At 40.1% G+C, this 19,773-nt stretch overlaps 1 protein-coding gene across 2 annotated transcripts in view; it reads right to left on the bottom strand.

Moving 5' to 3' along the window:
• Nucleotides 1-5,514: 5,514 nt before the first annotated feature.
• Nucleotides 5,515-19,773, bottom strand: part of SEC14L1 (SEC14 like lipid binding 1) — a 39,782-nt gene continuing 25,523 nt past the window's right edge. For both annotated transcript variants that reach the window (XM_007425040.4, XM_088133414.1), the window contains exons 8-16: nt 18,913-19,102; nt 17,333-17,421; nt 16,221-16,291; nt 15,233-15,404; nt 14,861-14,995; nt 12,511-12,645; nt 11,076-11,330; nt 9,704-9,882; nt 5,515-7,960 (exon numbers count right to left, since the gene is read on the bottom strand). In XM_007425040.4, the coding sequence (XP_007425102.1) occupies nt 7,855-7,960; nt 9,704-9,882; nt 11,076-11,330; nt 12,511-12,645; nt 14,861-14,995; nt 15,233-15,404; nt 16,221-16,291; nt 17,333-17,421; nt 18,913-19,102 (1,332 nt within the window). In that variant the 3' untranslated portion in view covers nt 5,515-7,854. The remainder of the gene's footprint in view (nt 7,961-9,703; nt 9,883-11,075; nt 11,331-12,510; nt 12,646-14,860; nt 14,996-15,232; nt 15,405-16,220; nt 16,292-17,332; nt 17,422-18,912; nt 19,103-19,773) is intronic.

Genomic DNA, 19,773 nt, shown 5'->3' with positions numbered 1-19,773 from the left:
AATTCACTGGCCTTGTCCTTGTCCATAGGCATAATTTTTGTGGACAATGATTGAGTATGCCACATCCCTTCAGCTTCTCTCAAACTCCTACAGGCTGTTTGTTAATTTCAGCCCCCTTTTCCATCTCAGGAGATTGCAGTGAGGCTTTGGAGAGCCAAAGAGATGTGAATGATACCTCTGCTTGCATTTCGTGAACTCATCCAGAATCCACCAGACTGTCTCCTAATATCCTAGCTGTGTGAGCTTGAATTGCTGAACCAACTGAATGCATCTGTTCATTTCCAGTCAAGATCAACCAAGCATGCTCAGCCAACGTCCATCCCAATGTTCATAGGAGCGTGAAATGGATGCATCTTGAGCCACTCGCTTCTCCTAAGCCTTGTCATCATCATTTATCATAAGGTGTCTCATATCACATAGACATTATCAGGACTTGTTTTAGGTTGAGAAGTAGGATATGGCTGTTAGAACCTTCTCTTCCTTGGTAAAGTTTATAGATTTCAGAATCATTTCATAGGCTTTCTACATATGCTATAAGCATCCGGGGCCTTGATGCACTGTGTATGTGTGGGGAAGATAGTCCTCCCCCAACCTTTTTATCAAGCTTTGTGAATTTTCATTGACAGATATTTTCATTAGATATTTGTGATATCTTTTGACAATAGCAGATTAACTACATGTTGGCTGGGAGGGTGCATCCTGTTGAAAATACCCGGCATAATGCTGGTTTAAAAAGATACAATAGTTGAAAAAAAGATTGAAAAAGAACACTTTCTGTTCCAGAGAAGGTTAAACCAGCCAGTGAGTGTTTCCTTAAGATACAAAGTTGTCTGATACAGAGATGGATCTTTAGTTCATCTAATCTAGTATTGTGAATGAATTGCTGACCAGGAGGAGCTCTCTAAAATTCCAGGGAAGACTCCCTCCACCCTCAACACTCAGGTTGAAATGTTGCAGATTAAACAGTGTCCTGTGTGAAAGATGTGTTTTTCCACTGAATTATAGCTTTCTCCCTATTGCAGTATATTGGTTTCATGCAAGATTCATTTTATATAAAGCATAGTTATAAATTGTACTATACAATCTGCTACAGAATTAACTATTTTTTTTAGTTTAAGAAAACAACCTGATGATGAATGAAATTATTTGCATAGTCTGAAATTTAGTGGGCTGAATTTGAATTCACGCTTTTGAATACTATGTTCTTCAGTTCAGATGAATTCATTACACTTAATTCATATTTAAATTCCATCCTAAGTTCCTAGAAAGTAACTTTGACCAGCTCAGCCATCTTGTGGTTCATACATAGAAACTAGAGTAGTATATTTCCAGGATGGCCTCCCTGTACCACATATGGAAGAACAGGCCATTACTTTCAAAGGCATAATAAACAATTATTTTGAGAAGACTAAAAATTATTCAACATGAACTGTTTTTTAAAAAATGCTTTTATGTTAAGATTAGCACACATACTAACAGGTGCAAGATCTGACTATGAAGAACTAAGATAGCCCCACACCTAACTATGATCAATATTGTGGCGGGTGGGAGGAAAAATGCCTTCAGACTCTCACGGAATATTTATAGGAGCAGCAGTAGAAATTCCAGAGGTTGGGCTCTCAAGTAAATTGTGTATTGCATGCTGATGTATTCCAGTTTATATGGAAATTATCAAATGATAAATGCATATCTCAGAAGTGTGGAAACTGCAATCCCAAGTTAGTATTCACAAATTGTGAAATAGATGCAGGCTGTTCACTCAAGGGTTTACATGCCACCTCTATATCCACAGATCCAGAAAATAGCTAAGAGGTAACATACGATGAATGCAGCATGTGCGTGAACTGATTTTATCCAAACTCTTCTACATGAATTGCTCTTTTAAATTTCCCCATGTGTATGCTTGGTCTGCAAGCGTGAGGGAGTGATGCATTCTGCAAAATTCAGCCATCTCTAGCATGGGGCTCACCATGAGCTATCTGCTAACACTATCAAAGGGTAGTTTTCAGGCAATAGAGATCTGTAGGCTTTTTACTACAAGCTTGAAGCCTACTTCAGTGCAAAACAGAATAGTTCATGGAGCTAATGCATCCGTACAGAACCGAACACGTAGTCAGCCAGCCAGTCAAGGTGAAACTCATTGTCCCCTCTCTCCTCTCCCACCAGGTAGATATTCACCTTGAGGATAGGAGCAGCAGTCAGCTGCTAAGGATTACTTGCATCATCTAGTGGGCATTCCTGACTCTGCACCATTAATATCAAAAAGAATATTGACTCAGGGACAGTTTGGAGAGGTCTCATATGCTTCAGGAGAACTGATTGGAGACCCTGACAACCAATTTGCTTTCCCCAGGGTGATTTTATAGGCAAATCCTCTTATTGTGATCATATCACAAGACTAGATAAGAAATATCTAGAAAAAAGAAAGGGAATGCTTTTTAAAATGGCAAATTTTAGAAGGATTGCCTTCTGTATATTTCCAGGTACTTCTCTGTAAGAGATTGCCCATCTACTTCATCAAAGCAGCACTTTGTTTCTCTGACTGCAGACTCCCCTCCCCAAATGTTTTCATCTGTCTTTCTGATATGTTACATCTCTTGCTTATCAAAACATGCATAGGTAAGTTATTGTTCACAAATACGACGAGGCAAACCAAAGTGCTTGTTAATCCTGCTGTCACATTATAGGGACACAGGGCATTAGGTAGGCCACATCCCTTTAGAAAAGGCAAAATGTAAATATCTAGCCAGTTTGGTGTGGTGGTTAAAGGCACCAAGCTAGAAACCAAGAGACTGAGTTCTGGTCCTGCCTTAGGCACGAAGCCAGCTGGGTGACCTTGGGCCACTTGCACTCTCCTAGCCTTAAGAAGCAGGCGAGGGCAAACCACTTCCAAAATCTTGCCAAGAAAACTGCAGGGATTTGTCCAGGGAGTCACCAGGAATCAACACTGACTTGAAGGCACCAAAAAAAGAAAAAGAAATCTAGCTAGTTCAAACTAGACAACCAGTGACCCATTGGGTCATCGTTTCAGACACATTTTCTTACCTAAACAGAGAAACAGAATGATCAAGGGCAAAAAAGCAGTGGGAGGGTGAGTGACTTACAACTTGCTGCTGGCTTCCCCATTGACTTTGCTTGTGGGAAGCTGGCAGGGAGCATAGAAATCTTCCTTCTTTCCTTCTTTCCTTCCTTCCCACATATATAGGCTTGCATCATTTGCCCTCCCCTCACAACCTTCAGGAGAACCCCAGTGAAGCCTCCTCCTCCTTGACTGACCTGTGGAACTGCCTGTCACCTTGCTGGGGGGAGGTGGAACAAAGGGAGCCATGGACCATGAACTGCACCCCTGCTCCCCATCCTGGCATGTCCCCAAGGGCCCCCTCCCTCAAAGGAGCAAGAGGGCCCACTTGTTGACCAGCAGCACCCCCCAGCCAGCCCAGCCTCACCAGCAGGCATCCAAGTAGCTCCCTCCTCTTTCCCTCAATGCCTACCACTGTTAAGAGATTTCAAATTTCTGCCTCTTTTCCAAAGCAGCCAATCGCCACTCACCCATCAGGTCTTGCCACCAGCCAATTGGGTGCAGGGGACAGAGGGGGTGGTAAAGAGGTTGGGGATATGCCCATGATGATCACGTGACCTGGGCTGACTGCAGTGGCATGGCAGCGCAGCAGTGCTGAAGCAACCACAAATTTTCCAAATTTCAATCCCATGAGAATCATGGGTCCCAGATTTTGGACGCATTCTGTAAGTTAGCCCATTTGAGGTACCTTGGTTCAAAAATTGTTGTCCTATGATGCAGTGTTTCACCCAGTTGAAACAGACACGAGAGTTTTAGTAGTATATAGATGCTCAAAGTTCTTTCACTGACCCTTCCATTCTCCTGCAGGTTATTGAAAGAATGCAAGGGAGATGGATAAGAACATAAAACAGTAGAAGAAACATGTCAGTGGTACTTATACCAAGAGCCTCCGAAGCATCTACACTACCCTGTATGTCCTTAGTGCGACCAGCAAGTGACAATAGTGGAGAACTAGCAAGGAATATGTAGTTGGCCGATATTTCTCTAGAATTGCCACAAACCCATAGAGAATGCATTAAAATTCAAAGCTTAAAAGGAAAAGGCAGCCAGGACTGCAATTCAGGAGACTGTGATGGTATATTTGGTACATGAAACTCTTAAGAGTCTGTACCCATCCATATTGGATCATACTTTCCCCGCCTCACATTATGACTGCATCTCTTGGGTACCCACAAAAGGAATATGGTTGTATGGTCATAGAATAATTAAATTTCCTGATTTCAGTGTATCATAATTTAGGAAGATGAAGATTTGGAAGGTTTATAATCTGCTCCACTACAAGAATAAAAAAGGAAAAACTACAGGAACCTGGTAGAATAACCTGCTTATTCAAAAGTAAATGACAGAATGTGTAAATGGGGTTACTCCTTAAGAATATGAAGACTGGGGTCTAAGTGACCTACGTATGTATTCATTTCTGTGAAGATGTATTTGCCCCCTTTCAGATCTCAATGTTTGCATTTCTTTGGCATCAAATGCTATCAAAGCTTTATGTGGGTTACAAAGGAATTCGGAAAGTACAAACACTATCAAATTTTGGTGCTTATTTCATTAAAAAAAACAGCACACACAATATGCTTGAGTGAGAAAGTAATCATCATCTTAGATTCAGTTAAGTGGTTGTGCTGTCCTTCAGCTACAATAACTGAACCAAATGCTATTGTAATTAGTGACCAGTCTCTCACATCATTGTCCATGGCAAACATCTTCAACTCAGTAATATCATAGGATTTTCTTAGCATGAATGGTTCATTTCAGGTTCTGCTACATCATTTATATGGGGTTTAGATATGAACTTGGCTGTGGAAAACATTGAATCTTGTAGACTTGCTTTCATGTTTGGTATCGTCTTTCTGCATGACCCACCTGAACATCCGCTTCATCCGACAGGAAGATGGACTGATATTTCTGTAGATTTTTGTTACTAAGTAATATTTAAGCTTTCTTCAGTGATGGAAAGTCATTCAGGTCCTGAGGCAACACAGAATTCCCAAACAATGACTGTACTGCCTCCATGTTTGATAGTTGGCATGAGGTTCTTATTATGAGTTTCTGCCAGACCAAATAGCCTGAAAAATTTAATTTTTGACTCTTCTGCCCATAGAACTTTCCTTCAAAAGTCTGGAGGGTCTGAGTGCATTGATGGAACCATTAGAAATGGTTTTGTGATCTTCTCCCGATTGATGGGTATCAATTACATTTTGATGACGTCTTTAGAGGTGTCTTTTGAGTGGGGAAATGGGGTGTCGTAAAATCTATGGTGATACCAGTAATGAGGGGAGCCAATGTAAGATTTATAGAGCGCAAGAATGGACCAAATGAACCCTAATCATTTAATGAAATACCCACAGAACCATCCCTACTTAGCACTCGTTATATCTTGTAGCAATCACCACTTTTGAAGCAAGCTGAGAAGAAATGGATTCAGACTTTTTTCCCATATCACATTTATTACTGATACAAATAAAAAATCTTTAAAAGACTGTTACCTTATTACCAAGATTGAGGTAATATGTTTAGAAAACATTTACAGAAATCAATATGAAGTTCAGGAGCACAGAGAAGGTGGGAGAAAGTTGCTAAATTAAGTTAATAGGAAGGAGGACTATCAGGTTTATGAATTCTGGCAGAACAGAGACAGAACAGGAGTAAGATCACACACTAAGGAGAAGAGCAAAGGGTTAAGTGGGCCATAGTTGGCATGTCATGCTTTTTATGACGGATGACACCCCCCTCCCCTCCAAGTGTTTGTGCTTTGAGTTCTGAAATATACTTTCCTCCCAAAGTAATGTATTCCCTCCAAGGGACATTACTGAGCAAACTTATATCTTCAGACAGGAAAAGTAGCTCCAATTTTTAAAAGTTCTGCAAAATCAGACATGGGCTGATAGCAACCATTAACTCAAACTTTTTCTTTACAGCTGCCAGCAAAATTGCCATGGGGGAAGGAAGCCATCTTTTACACAGCCTCTATTTTGGAGGGGGGGAAATGTACCATTTCGCAACAGGGCACGGGGGACACTAATTACAAGATGCTGAACATGGCACAATGTTTCTGAGGCTGGGAACCATGTTCATGACTACATACCAACAATTAAAACTGCTCCTGAAGCTAATTACCATACTAGCGCTCTTACTAGTTAAGAAGCTATCACAAAAAGCAGCAGCTGGAAGAAATATAGCATGTGTAAGTTTGCGGAACTAATCTATACTCTCAACTCCACTTAACCAATGTTTAGAGTGGTCATCTAGCCTAATTCTTTAAGCACTCACCGGTTTTAGTTTTATAATTCATATGACAAGTGTCTTAACACTTTATGTCCTTTGAATCAGCACATGAAACACTCTCATCTTAAACAAATTCCCTTACCTTGCTCATTAATAAATTTGCAAGTTGCATTCATCATTACTCTCCTTTTCCCAAAGCAGAGAGTGTACAGTAAGTGTTCTACAAGTTATGTAAGCATAGAGCCTTCTCTAAGCAAGGCTGTAATTATATATTGGGGTGGAGGTGTTGTGGTATTTAGAGCTTTGAGTGGGGATGAATGAATTCAACAGATACTACTTCAGCAGTTATTCTCTGCTGCGGGAACAGATTTGCAATCCTTGTAGAATCATACTCAGTTGCATCAGCAAGGCTCGCCTGGCAGCCGGCTGTTTTAGGTCCCAAGGCTTCCAAAAGACAGGACAAGCTTCAGATACTAATGAAGCAAGTGCTGGAGTTTAAGCAACCTTTAGCAAATTTGCTGTTACAGAAACGTGTGGATGTCTGCAATGAACGGCTGCCGCAGCAGGCTGTGCTCTGTATGGCAGCCGTGCATGAGGTTTCTCTTGGCATTCACAGGGCAGATCAGGGAAATGGAGAAGGGCACAGGAAGGAAAGGACAACCACTTCTCCAGGAAGGTCTTGGCAGGAAAGATGCCACTCTTCAAAGGATATTTGTCGAGGGTGAAAAGAAGCAAATGAGGTGCAGTCACATGCACCTCCAGGGGAGACAAACCTGAGGACTCAAAGTAGGGCCAGCCTTTGGGTTGAGTTGAGGAGAGCCTGCTCTGCCCTCTTCCTTCCCCCCTTCAATGCTCCGAAGTGTACGTTCTAGCTTAATGCCTTTCAATGCCCGAAACTGGAGTCTGTCTTGAACCATGTGAGCTAAGCAGAATGCATTTGTGTTAAAAGAGCTGCCTGACAGCACCAGCAGCTCGGCTCCCTCTGTCAGGGCAGCACCTATCGCTGAGAAAAGATAGAGAAAAGGGTTCGGCCAGTTCACCAGCTGGCTCTTCAGAAAATGCCAGGGACCCAGCCACTGCGCTCCTCACGCCTTAACGCTGGGCCGCAACAGAGGAGAGACTTAAGGAGAGCAGGAGCAGAAGAAAAAAAGCATACTTAAACTTTGCGAAAGTCTCACTGGCAAAAGCTTTAGGACAGACTTCTAACGCATTACAAATATATCGACCGAAAGTTAAATAAATTCTCAGCCATACAACCACTGATTACTTCTTCCTTTGCAAAACAGCCCTTACATTTCCAAATGAGGATTTGTGCAAGCATGTGTATAAAAAACTATGGCTATTAAGATTAGACACACTCTTTCAGTTCTAATTCAAAACAAAACCAGGATATTTAAATGTACACAGCTACTTTTACTATCTATAAAATGACCTTCCATTTGTGTGTTTGTTTTTGCAAGTGTCACTGATGATTACGCTGTATTGCGGTTGGCTACCACAGACGAGGGTCCAGCCGTCTCATCAACTGGCTTTTGCTGGCAGCGGCACTACCTGGAAATCATGGAGCTGGACTGAGACTGGCCGGAGGAAGTTGTAGCAGCGCTGAGCTGAGAAAATCCACTGTGACTTGATTCAAGGCTGCTCATGGATCCCCTGCAGAAAGACAGAGTCACAGTAAGGATAAGACACCTTCACAGGCTGAGCTGTACACAAAAATTGTACAGGGAGGGAATCCCTAAGGGAATTGGCAGTGCCTACTGATATCCTTTGCCAGATGATCAATGTGTGGTGCTGATCATGGAGTCTTTTTCATTAGTTTTAGCTCCTATAACGCCCCGGCCAACCTGAGGAACTCTGTGGAATGCACCAGGTGGAGAAGGGCTGGTTTACATAGTCAGTTAGCCAAGGAACCAGAACGAATCATTCACATATATGCCAGCTTTCTACCTTCCCAAAGCAGCTTCCAACTATTACAATAAAAAGTAAGCCTCAAAGATGTCAAAGCTATAATAATCCAAATAAAAAAAGAATAAAAGATGCTTTGAGTCCAAAAAGGTGCTAGGTTCCCATACATCTTTACAGCTAACACCACTTTAACAAGTCAACTATCCCACAATATCTTGTTTAAGGACATACAGTAAGAACATAGGTTTCTCTTTAGGGCTTGACTAAAGGCCTGCAATGATGGAGACTGATGGACCCTACCAGCAGCAAAGGAAGGGGTGCTTCCCAGCTTCCAGATCCAACTACTCATTCAATATATTAAGTAAAATTAGATAGAGGATCTCTCTAACAATGGATAAACATGTACTGTATGGAATCCAGAAAATTCCTTAAATTGATTCAGATTAAAAGTTATTAATCTGAGTCAGTTTAAGGAATCTTCTGGATTCTATGCACTAAAAAATGTTCACATATACAATTGCCACTTACAGTCAAAAACCAAATTGATTTGAAGAAAATGATTTCATTTCAAAGAGATAATACTACTGAAACAGAAGAATGCCAGCACCTACACTGACTAAAGTCCCTCTTATAGTGAATAGCATTAAAAAAAAAATGTCATAAATTCACTGACAAAAGTATTCGGCTTGCTGTTTCCTTCCTCTTCAAATAAATAAGCAAAAGTCACTATTATCTGATGCAACTTCTTAGTATAAGAAATAATTCTGGGACCATGAAGCCAATGCCTGATCTCTTTATCGTTAAAAAGACCAGTAAAGCTAAGCATTCCATGATTACTGTAGTTTTCGAGACCAGCACACGATCAAGTTTTCATGATAACAATTTGCCCCTTAACTCTGGCCTAAAAGACCATCTAACTCTTTTCCTCCCTCTGTTTCTGTTTATCAATCCAATGCTTGTTAATATTAGTCAAGTGTACTTATTGTTTAGACAGCAGTGTATATATTAGTAACCCCTAGAGATGACCATTTTTACTCCAGGACAAAAAGTCAAAATCATTTTCTGAATTCATATTAAGTGTTATTTTTTTGTGAAAACAGTCAAACAAGGCAAGAAAAGATTAAGGCTCTGTGAACTGGACACCAATATAGTATATGTATGTTTTGCTATGGACCCCAGCAAGTAATGTGAAGAACGGAGATAAGAAAACGCAGTAAAACAGGGGAACCATAAATATCAGCTGTAACTGCTTTTAACCAGAGGTGTTGCCTGAAATTCACAGGCATAGTACCTTTAAGCATCATTTTGATGACTCTCAAAATCTTTAGAAAAAGCAAGTCATGGAAATGGCAGAATTGCATGAGCTCTGCCTGCTGTTCCTGTATTGTTCTGGAGAAGTCCTTGACTACCTGTATCTAAGTTTAGCTAGCCATAAGAAATATTCTCATTTTTTTTAAAGAATGGCACTTGCAATATTACAGCTAATCTTACCTGAAATCTTCTGACCCAATTACTTCTGTGTAGTACATCACTTTGCACTTGTGAGATGAGACCTGTAGAGATGCCAGGACATCATCAACACGAGGCAGACTGGTGGTAGCACAGGCAGGCATGCTGTGGAACTTCCACTGGAGAATGTAGAAGCCAGGCCATCTAGTCACGTGGGATCCCTTTGAGCAAGAGCAGAGAAGATTAACAGTCTGAAAAGGCCACCGGTGCTGATAACCATCCATTTGGATGTAATGTAGTGCACTTCATCAACCAGCAGTTGTAGGACTCAACTGGCATAATGCTCCATTTCCTATGTGGCTGAATCTCCCTGTCATGCTCAGCCTACCTGATCAATTCAGAGAGGCTGGCTGGCTAGCAGACAAGAAAGAGTTCCATTAAACACAATTTGGTTTTCCTGAGTATGTGGTTGTGGACCATCATGGTCTTATCATAGCAGTATGGAAAATAAGGGTTAAATTGGCAAGTATAGCATACATAATAACTAGTACCAGATCTTGACTCGATGGTAAGCCTCAGTGTTTAGACCAGTGCATGTAGAATCACAAAGTTGGAATGGACCATGTAGCCCACCACCCTGCAGATGGAGCTATGCACAGTGTTGGACATATTAATTTGTTACTACTGTACCAATTCGTATATTACCCTTTTAAAATGCACAGATGTCATTTACAGAGATTCCCAAACTTGGAGATTTCCCCTTGTTGCAGCTACTTCCTAGAAGAAGGATGCAAAATTTTAAGGAGGGATAGAAACCCAAGAGAGAAGGATTCTTACTTTGATCCCCAAAGTGATCAAAGAAGAGAAAGATTGAATGAAACATTGCCTGGAAGAGCTTCCTCACTGATGTACAATCAATCTGTGAAGTGCATGACTGATTAAAATATCACTCTCCCCTTGCCCTGAAGGAGCAGGTACCTTATTTTAAAGTGGGGTTGGTGATGTTGGTAATGTCAATGTTGAATTGGTGCCCCAGTTTACAGAACCTTGAAATGAATATAGGATCTGTAATTGGCTGAGTGTTATGGTGTGAAGCAGAAGGCAAAACAGGTTTAGTGGGAGAGGCCAAATTCAAACTATCTGAGAAAGATTTAAGATCCCTTCCCCTCCTATAGCCATACTGGCAACCCATTTTGGATGAGAAAACACATGAAGCCTTCACTCTCTAAAGACTTCATGCTGCTACAATGATAACTTGGGAGATCTATTAGTCTAGCTAGTTACAGAAATCACAAAGAGGCAACACAAGAATTCTGTTGTGGTATTCAAAAATGATTGCATTAAAAAGCCCATTCTGGTAATCACATTTTGCTAGGAATCAAGGTACAGCTTGTGTTTAGAGATTTGTTCTCACCTGCACACTTTCCCCTTCCTTGCAGATGAGCGGTGACTCCACCATACTGTAGTCTCGCCCCAGTTGCCAAGCTTTGTCTATCAACTGTACATTATTGCCACCAGGAGAGGTAATACTATGTGCCCCTACTAAAGAGTCTTTTTTCGGAGGCTGAGGAGCTCTCTTGGAGTGATAGATGTTGAAAACAATATCACCTTTACAAACATCAAAATCCCAGGTGATCACAGAGGCAGCTTCCACAATCTGAATGAAAATCTGGAAAGAAAGGCAAGGGACTATATTTAAAACTCGAGTCATGGCAGGTATCTCTAGAGGTCAAGGCTCGACTGTCAGCCTTCCCTCACTAGGAATCCTGCACTGGGTCTCATTTTGGAGCATGCTATTTCTGTCAGTTACAGTACTACCTATCAGAAATCAGATTCAAGAGTTTATTAATTGGGTCTGTATCTAGCTGTAATGTCCATTAATGGTGTCACATGCTTAAAAACAGTACAATCTGTTATTATACAACCTTAATTTTCATTTTAGAAGATTGTTAAGACGTTAAAGTTGCAAATTAAAATCTGATGCCCCAAAGCCAGAAACATAGGGTGTTGTCAGGAAAGACTGATGGTTATTTAAGGAAAAATAATCAAGAATTAGAAACAGAGGCTAGGAAGCCTAGGAAAATACTGTGAGCCAAGCACTAGCAGAACTGTTAACAATGCTCAGATCACAGAAGGGGAGGCCGGAGGAGGATCTTCTCCCCTTTCATAACCTTTTAATTACAGATTTTAGAATGCTGCATCATTCAGCTGAAACTGGGAAAGAAAGTCAAGGACTGGAGTTGTGGACTTCACACACTTCACTCAAGGTCTCTTTTCCTTAGAAATAAAGCATGACCATCACAAATCCATAGATAGGATTTTGAGGCCATTCAGATGACACTCAGGACAGTGTTCTTGCCCAAAATTGTCATGCAAGATTGAAGCACCAAATGGAATGTACAAAAAATTGCAAAAAAAAAAAAAAAAGGAATAGTTTTACGGTACGATTTTTCCTAACTATGGAAGCAGTATTTCAATTTTGAAATCAAAAGAGTGAGATGGTGTAATTTGAACCAGCTCTGAAAGTGAAGCTGGTTCCAAAAATCCTCCCCAAGTACCTGTTTGGTTATCTCTAGTATAGGCTGCCCAGCTAGATGGCAGGTCCTAAGGAAAGTTGAATCTAGTTAGTCCTCAGATAAGAGACTACCAGCAGATATCAAACTACAGGTGGGAAGTAAAAATTAAAAAAAAAAAAAAGACCCAGAAAATACCCATGGTAAACCACTTCCTTATTATTTCTAAGAAAACAACATGGATGTGTTCATGAGGTCACCAGGAGTTGAGCTTGACTTGAAGGAGATTACTTTTAGCAAACACTAGAGGCAAAGGGAAAAAATAAAATGATATACCTCATGGGGAGCTCCTTTGAAGACACTTGCAGACTGATATATAGTTTCTGTCCACAGTTTTATGTCTTCATTTTCCAGTTCTTCTGCTGTCCGGTACAAAGATTTGGGAACCAGCCCACCTTCTGGAACTTCACACTAAATAGATTTAATTAAAGGGTGGAGGGAAAAGAGTCAGCAGCATATCTGCTTCTGCTTCAATAGAAAACGTCTCAGGAAAAATACACTGGAGTCCATTTGAAAAAGTGAGAAGCTGTGAAAAGCTTAATGAGTAAAACGACTTTCTGTGACTGGAAATGACCCCATTTTCTCACTGCAGCTTATGCCTGTCCTCACAACGTACTTCTCAAGCAGATACCGATGGGACACAGACTGAGGGTTAATTGGTTTGAAACACTGGATTCTACTTGACTTCACTGTCAGACAAGCTAAATTCAGACACAAGCTCTTCAAGCAGTAAAAGAACTTCACCATCTGTTGTGTCATATACAAATGAATATATTGGCCTGATTTGAGTATATCATCAATGGGATATATTACAGCAGATTTTCTGAAGATGTTATCCAAATGACATGGCTGTGTCATCAGGCTTTGGGATCCTGTAGACGGGGGAAGCCTGCAAGATGGCTATATTGTCTGTGAGCTGTGGCTGGCACTCTCCTCCACTTTTACAGTTTTGATTTATGGTGTTTATTGTTTTTTAATTTTATTTACGCAAGTTTGGTTTTTGCTGTTTTAGCTAGTGGGCTGCCCAGAGTCGTGTAAGTGAGATGGGTGGCTACATAAATTTAAATAAACAAACAAACAAACAAATAAATGTTGCACAAGCAGAAATCTATTTGGACAACAAGACTTCTAATTTTCCTCCTCACCCCTGCAGATCTTGTACAAACCCCAAATCTTCTCTGGAGGGTCACTGGATCAGATTTTAAGGGACCACAAAGAGTTTTAGTGGGAAGAGAACACTGTCCTTTTCCAATTCTGTTAGCAGAAGCAGATGACTGGATTTCCCCATGTTGTTATTCAGAAAAATGCAGTCCAACCCTAAAACCTGGGATAAATCAACATAATTCTCGTGGAATATTTTTCTTATAATCCATCAAAACTGAAAGGATTAGAGATGAACTGCATTTGTTTCATGCACTGGCAGACAATAAGCAGTTTAAACCACTAACAAAAAGTATTTTCCAAAATCACCAGGAATGGATGGGATCTGTGACCTCATATTCTGGAAATCCCAGGAATAAAACTATGGGCTCTTGTGCTTTGCCTTTCACACACAATTTCAATCTTTTACAACAGTCTTGAAAAGCAGGGGAGCATTATTTTCATATTGTACAAAGAATGAGTATGTTTTATAAACAGCCATTTGCCCAAGATTGAGGGTCAGGTAAATTGGAGATTTCACTGCCATGTTTGTGGCTTCTAGTCATAAAAAGTTGAACCAAGTTAAAATTTAAAAGTAAAAAAAACAACAACTTTTCTTGCAGCACTGACTGTGAGGTTTCCAAAGTTGGGTGGACAACGTCACAGCACACTCTGTAGGTAGCCAGCCTGAAAGGGTCTCCCAGAGTAGCCAGCTCCAGGCTAGCCTGAAGCCTCTTCTAGAATGCAGCTTAGAGAGACAAGTGGCCTGGAAAAGCATCTTTCACACCACTCAACTGTCCCAACTGCTTGCCAACAGATGAGAGAGGCCAGCAGCCCAGAAAAGTTCTTGTTGTGCCACTTGCCCCTTCCTGATTCCTGGCACCTAGCTGAGAGAGGAAAGCATTACAAAAGAATGAATCTTCTCATGCTGCTTTCCTTATCCCAACTTCTGGATTAGTTGGGAGAGACTAGGCATGAAAGGATGAATCCTGCTGGAGGCACAGAAAGGCCAAAAGGCCTTTAAGGGTGGTGCTCTAGAAGAAGGCTGAGAGGAGCCTTCTCCTGCAGCATTGTCTGAAGTGCTCTGGGCTGATCAACTTCAACAAATGCTGTGGGACTGCCTCCAACATGTGCTGAAGGGGCCAAACCAGAGGCATGTATCAAAAGACTTTTAGGCTGGATGGCTTCAACAAAGCCTTTGGGAAAACCCAAAGCTGCGCAGCCTAGAACTACCTGACTTCACTTCAGTCCAAAGGGATTCAAAGCCACCCAAATTGCTTTGCTAAGTTGAACTGGATGGCCACTTCAGAGCAGCAGATTGTGCCATCTACATAACCCAAATGGCTTCTTTGAAATGAATCTAGACCCCTTTGCACAGGCCTAATAGACTGTGCACTGGATTAAACTAGCACAAAGAGGAAATTACTTTAGTTCATTGAGCTTGGTTGTAAAACAAACTGAAAACAATTCTCCTTTTTCTACCTACCATACATTCTCCACCAAGAAAATCAGGAATAATTTCTTTGTCAATGTAATCCAACAGCCCACCAGGACCCTGGTAATCATTGCCAGCATAAATCAGGAATTTCTTTCGAGTGTTGTCATCAATGAAAGGGCTAACCTATAAACAAAATACTAAATTAGTAACATTCCCAAAACATCAGATGAATTCAAAAGAAACACAATATTCCACATGGCCACACAGCTGTCTATGCTCTAGCTGGATTTCTACTTATGGCTCCAGAAGTGAAGCACGCTATAAATATCAAGCTTGTAAATCTTACTTATTTCAAAGTACAGATTGACTCCAATTTACAAAACACAAATTCCCAAACAGAGAACAAACTTAAGAACGTACCAGCGTCCAAAGGACCGGAAACACTCTGGGAGCTCGTAGAATTAGAAGACGTCCAAGTGTTTCTGGATAATTAGCTTCCACCACCTCAATGATTCTCAGCAAGGCCTTGACACCAGGTCTCCATAAGTGGCGCATGTTTAAGCCCTCCAGATCCACCAAGCAAGTCCAAGAGCTGGTTTTCCCAAAAATAAAACATAATCAACATGTTCAGCTTAAATCAATCAAGCAATTCTTTGATTGTGACAGTAAACAAATATACTATATTATATTAAATATATTTTAACTCCTCACCTAGTTAAATTCTAGTAGGTTGAAAAGTTTTAAATCACATCCATAATACCTGAAATATTTGCTAATTAAACACACACACACACACAGAATATAAATTTACCCTCCCCCTTTCAAATCCAGATAATCATAATTCTTCCAATAACCTTCTGACTCTTTCAACTTTTGTGTTAGTGGCATTGCTCACTCATGTAGAGCAAGCACTCACAACTTCATTGATCAACTTTTCTGGCCTTTCCTTGGCCTAGAATATTTTTATTTGTTTATATCCCACTTCGATGCCATCGTGGGTTTAACATACTGTATATGGAATTCCCAAATAGTCTTCTATCTATACAGGCTAAATATAATTAGCTGAGTTACACCAGATGGCAGCACTATCTATTTTCACACTACTACTGGGACTCCCATCACTTCCCAATCCCACCTGGACTTATTCGGATCTCCTCTTACCTCTTACTCTGAGGTATCTGACACTGTTGTTTAGTGACTAAACTTTAGCAGAGTGGGCGGTCTGAATCTTGCTATCAATAAGTCTGCCTGTGAGTGCCATATTACATAAATGACTATGCTAATGTGTTCCATTTCTTAATCTAGGACTTGGTCAAGGCACTGGACGGCAAAGCATTATCTTGATTAGCATAAGCATGTCTAAACTTCAGTGGAACAGACTCATGGAATTTTAAGAATGTTTCTTTACCTTATAGGTCTCCCAAACACTTTTGTATTTTCCTCACACCTCCTCAGTCCTTCTTCATTTATAGACAGAACCTGCACATAATAAAAAAGATGAGAATGTTGCATTATGTTGTTGTAAAATGACCATGGATGAAATTTTGGCCACAGAGATACTTCTGGTTCAACTTTATTTGATTTTTATAAGGAATTTAAAAATAAAATGAAAGGCAATATTAGCTGTATATGTGAACTGTGGAATGAAAAATTGGAATATCCAGTTTTGAAGAATCAATAGGTCCAGATGTTAAAAAATGTGAAATTATACCTCTTATAATTTAAAAATGAAATTAATTCATCAGAATATATTATTTTACATTTATTGGCTCTCTCAAAGAATGCTTAAAAAGGAATTAACATTATTTATGTTGACAATGTAAGAAATGTGAAGGTTCATATGATTTGGTCTTGTCCATCTATAGCCTTGTCTGGATTTCAAATCACTACATATGTTAATACAATTTTGAGAAGAAATAATACAGCCAAAGATCTCAATGTAATGACCTATTTTCCCAAAATGTAGAACGTGTCATCTCATTGAGACTTTGACTGTTTTGAGGCTGGGTCATGGCAAAGAGGGTAATTTTATGAAACTGGAAAGACCCTCACTCTCTTACTTGCACTCAGAGGCAGTAAGGCTGCTCTGATATCTGAGGATTAACACCTCATTCTCCTATTCAAAAGTGAGCAATCTGTGGCCCTCTAGATGTTACTGTACTATGAAAGTTAGCAGCCCCAGTTTAGCTGGCCATTAGTAAGAGATGCAGTCAGTTATAGTTTAGCAATATCTCAAGAGCCAAAAGTTGCCTACGTTTATCCTTACACAAAAGCCAGAAAAAGCACACTGCTATTCTGAAAAAAATATATCAAAATGAACAGATTGTCAGTGACATTCCAGAGTGTTCCTTGCTGTAGTGCAGCCTTTGCCAACTAAGTGCCCTGCAGATATGTTGGACATGGTTACTAAGAGCAACCTAACTGAAGAACATCAAGTTACTCTAGCTGATACAGAATAATGAAGTGGGGATATAACATTCACTATTAAAACCATCTGCTAACTGCATCTGAAGCACTTACATAGCGAAGCAGGGCTTCTTCTCCAAGAGCTCGCACCAAACCTTTGGTATCCATCTGGCCTAGTCTCAACACATACAGTGGACGCCCATCTGGCCCAAAAGAATAATGACAGTGACATTCAAGTTATCTTCTGATGAACCAAGAAATGGTTACAAGGCCTTCTGTATTTTTCTCCAAAGAAAACTGGAATGATCAATACTTGCTTACTAACTAAGGTTTCCAATAAACGTTTTGGCTGCATAAATAAAGAAGATATAGGAACTAGTGGCTTGGAAACACCATTTTTCAATAATAATAATATTTTCCTGCTTGTTTAAAATTTCATTTTCTATGGCTGCCCACTCACATATAACTCGTCAACTTTATTGTATTATTCCAAATATCACAATCAGAAGAACCTACAGGAAAAAGGCTATTATGATAAACAGAAATAATGATTTCCACAAGGTGAACAGGAAGACTGCGAGTTAAGGACATGCTGAGAAGTTATGAATCAAAGTTACAAAGCACTAGTCCAACTCTAGTAACTCTACACAGTCATGTCATGACATCATGCCAAATGGGTATTTATTTTTATTAGAGTTTGACACCACCTGACTCCAAAATGATTTTGGGTGGCTTACCATTTTAAAAGTATACATAATACAAAAGAAAAACATGAATGCCCAGACAAAGCCACACAAATAATAACCTCCAAAATCACCAGGGGCTCCCTAACCCCAAGCCTGAGAACAGAAGGAGGTTTTCAGAGACTTATGGAAGGGTGGGAACCATATGTATCTCCAGGGGGATGATGTTCCAGAGAAGGCATGCTTCTTTGTTCCCAGAAGATGGCAACATTTAACTGAAGGAACCTGGAGCACACCCGCTCTGCCAGATCATAGCAGAAACTATTGGAAACAGGAAGTCCCTCAAATAACCATGGCCTATGCTCTGAAAGGCTTTATAAGTAATGACCAGCACCTTGAATTGCACCCAGAAGCCAACTGGCAACCAATGCAACTTGCAAAGCAGTGATTGCACATAGGCGTAACACGAGATGTCCATTACAGCCTATGCTGCTGCATTTTGGACCAGCTGTAGCTTCCAGATGGTCTTCAATGGCCTTCAAAGATACAACTTGATTGTATCTTTGGCAGGATTGATTGATCCTATGGCAGGATTTTGGCCAGCCACTGCTATATGCTGTGCTCACCAAATTCCCAAATTGTGCATGACTGAAAACCAAGCAGAAATCTGAAGTTGCAGATCGCTAATATTCTTTTAACCTTGTGTTCACCACTTAGAGTTGGCTGCAATTGAAATAGCTTACAAGCCACATAAACAAACAAACAAACAAACAAACAAACCCAAATCTTCTTGCTATTTCTAATGGGGTGTCTTCCACTATATCCAGATACCTATATCTTTATACCTTACCTTTTGCTCCAACAAAGTATCATAAAAACTTTGCAAGCAGTTTTAAGTACTTTAAACCACTCACATTCAGGCTCTCTTTAGCAAACCATACTGACTGACAGCCTTTCAACAGACCTAATACTTCCCCTTGTAAAAGGCCATCTGCATCTCTGCTACTATACCTTTGTCATGATGATGCCAACCACCTGCATAATAATCCTGGAGTACTTGAGGAGGGTTCCAGGTATCCAGGATGTAGTCCACTTGATGCTGTTTGCGCCACGTTAAAGACTGACACAGGATTTCTCTGGCCTTATCAATGTTGAAATCCCTGGCACGCAGGAATCTTAAGATGTGCTCATCTTTGGGAATCTATAAATGTGGTGATCACTGATTAAGAACTGTCAAAAGTATATAATACCCCATAAGTAAATTTCAAGGACTACAGTAGCTCCTTTCTGTGTCCAAACACCATCCCTTCCCCATAAGAAAGGCTGCCATTTCTTTCATTCATTCATTCCACAGAAAAATAGCACAATCAGGCAAGAAGTTTAAAAGAATATTTGGAGAACACTCAAGAGCTTTGATGAGAAATACAGTAAACAGAAGTAAACTGGGGCACTGCAGCTGTATACATCAACTCACCAAGTAAACACCAGAGAAGTAATTAAGGGCATTTTAAATTTATACAGTAATGGGAAGCTGATAGAACAAGTGCTTAGCTCAGGCTTCAGAAAGGAATAAACTCTTGAAATCAACAGAAAAAATGCTTTCTAGTGTTACACAATGTGATACTAAAAGTTCCCTGTCTTTTTTGCTGCTAATTACAACAAAAATTGTAAGCAACATGAATAGAATGAAATAGATAATTAAATATAATTATCAAATCAAAAGATTTATTACTGTCATTGACCGGCACAAAGGAATGTGGAAGTATAAGATTTACAGCTGTACCAAGATAAACAATCTAACATATCAGCTATGGAAAATGTAGCCAAAAATAAAAAATTCTGGCACAAAGTTAAGAACTCACTAAACACTTA

This window comes from Python bivittatus, unplaced genomic scaffold (genome assembly GCF_059951505.1).
Source record: "Python bivittatus isolate LINGU-HERP-01145 unplaced genomic scaffold, Pbiv_v1 ctg000080_np1212, whole genome shotgun sequence".
Taxonomy (NCBI): Eukaryota; Metazoa; Chordata; class Lepidosauria; order Squamata; family Pythonidae; genus Python; species Python bivittatus.
Note: the sequence above shows the minus strand (reverse complement) of the source record. Positions and strands in the feature narration are given on the sequence as shown.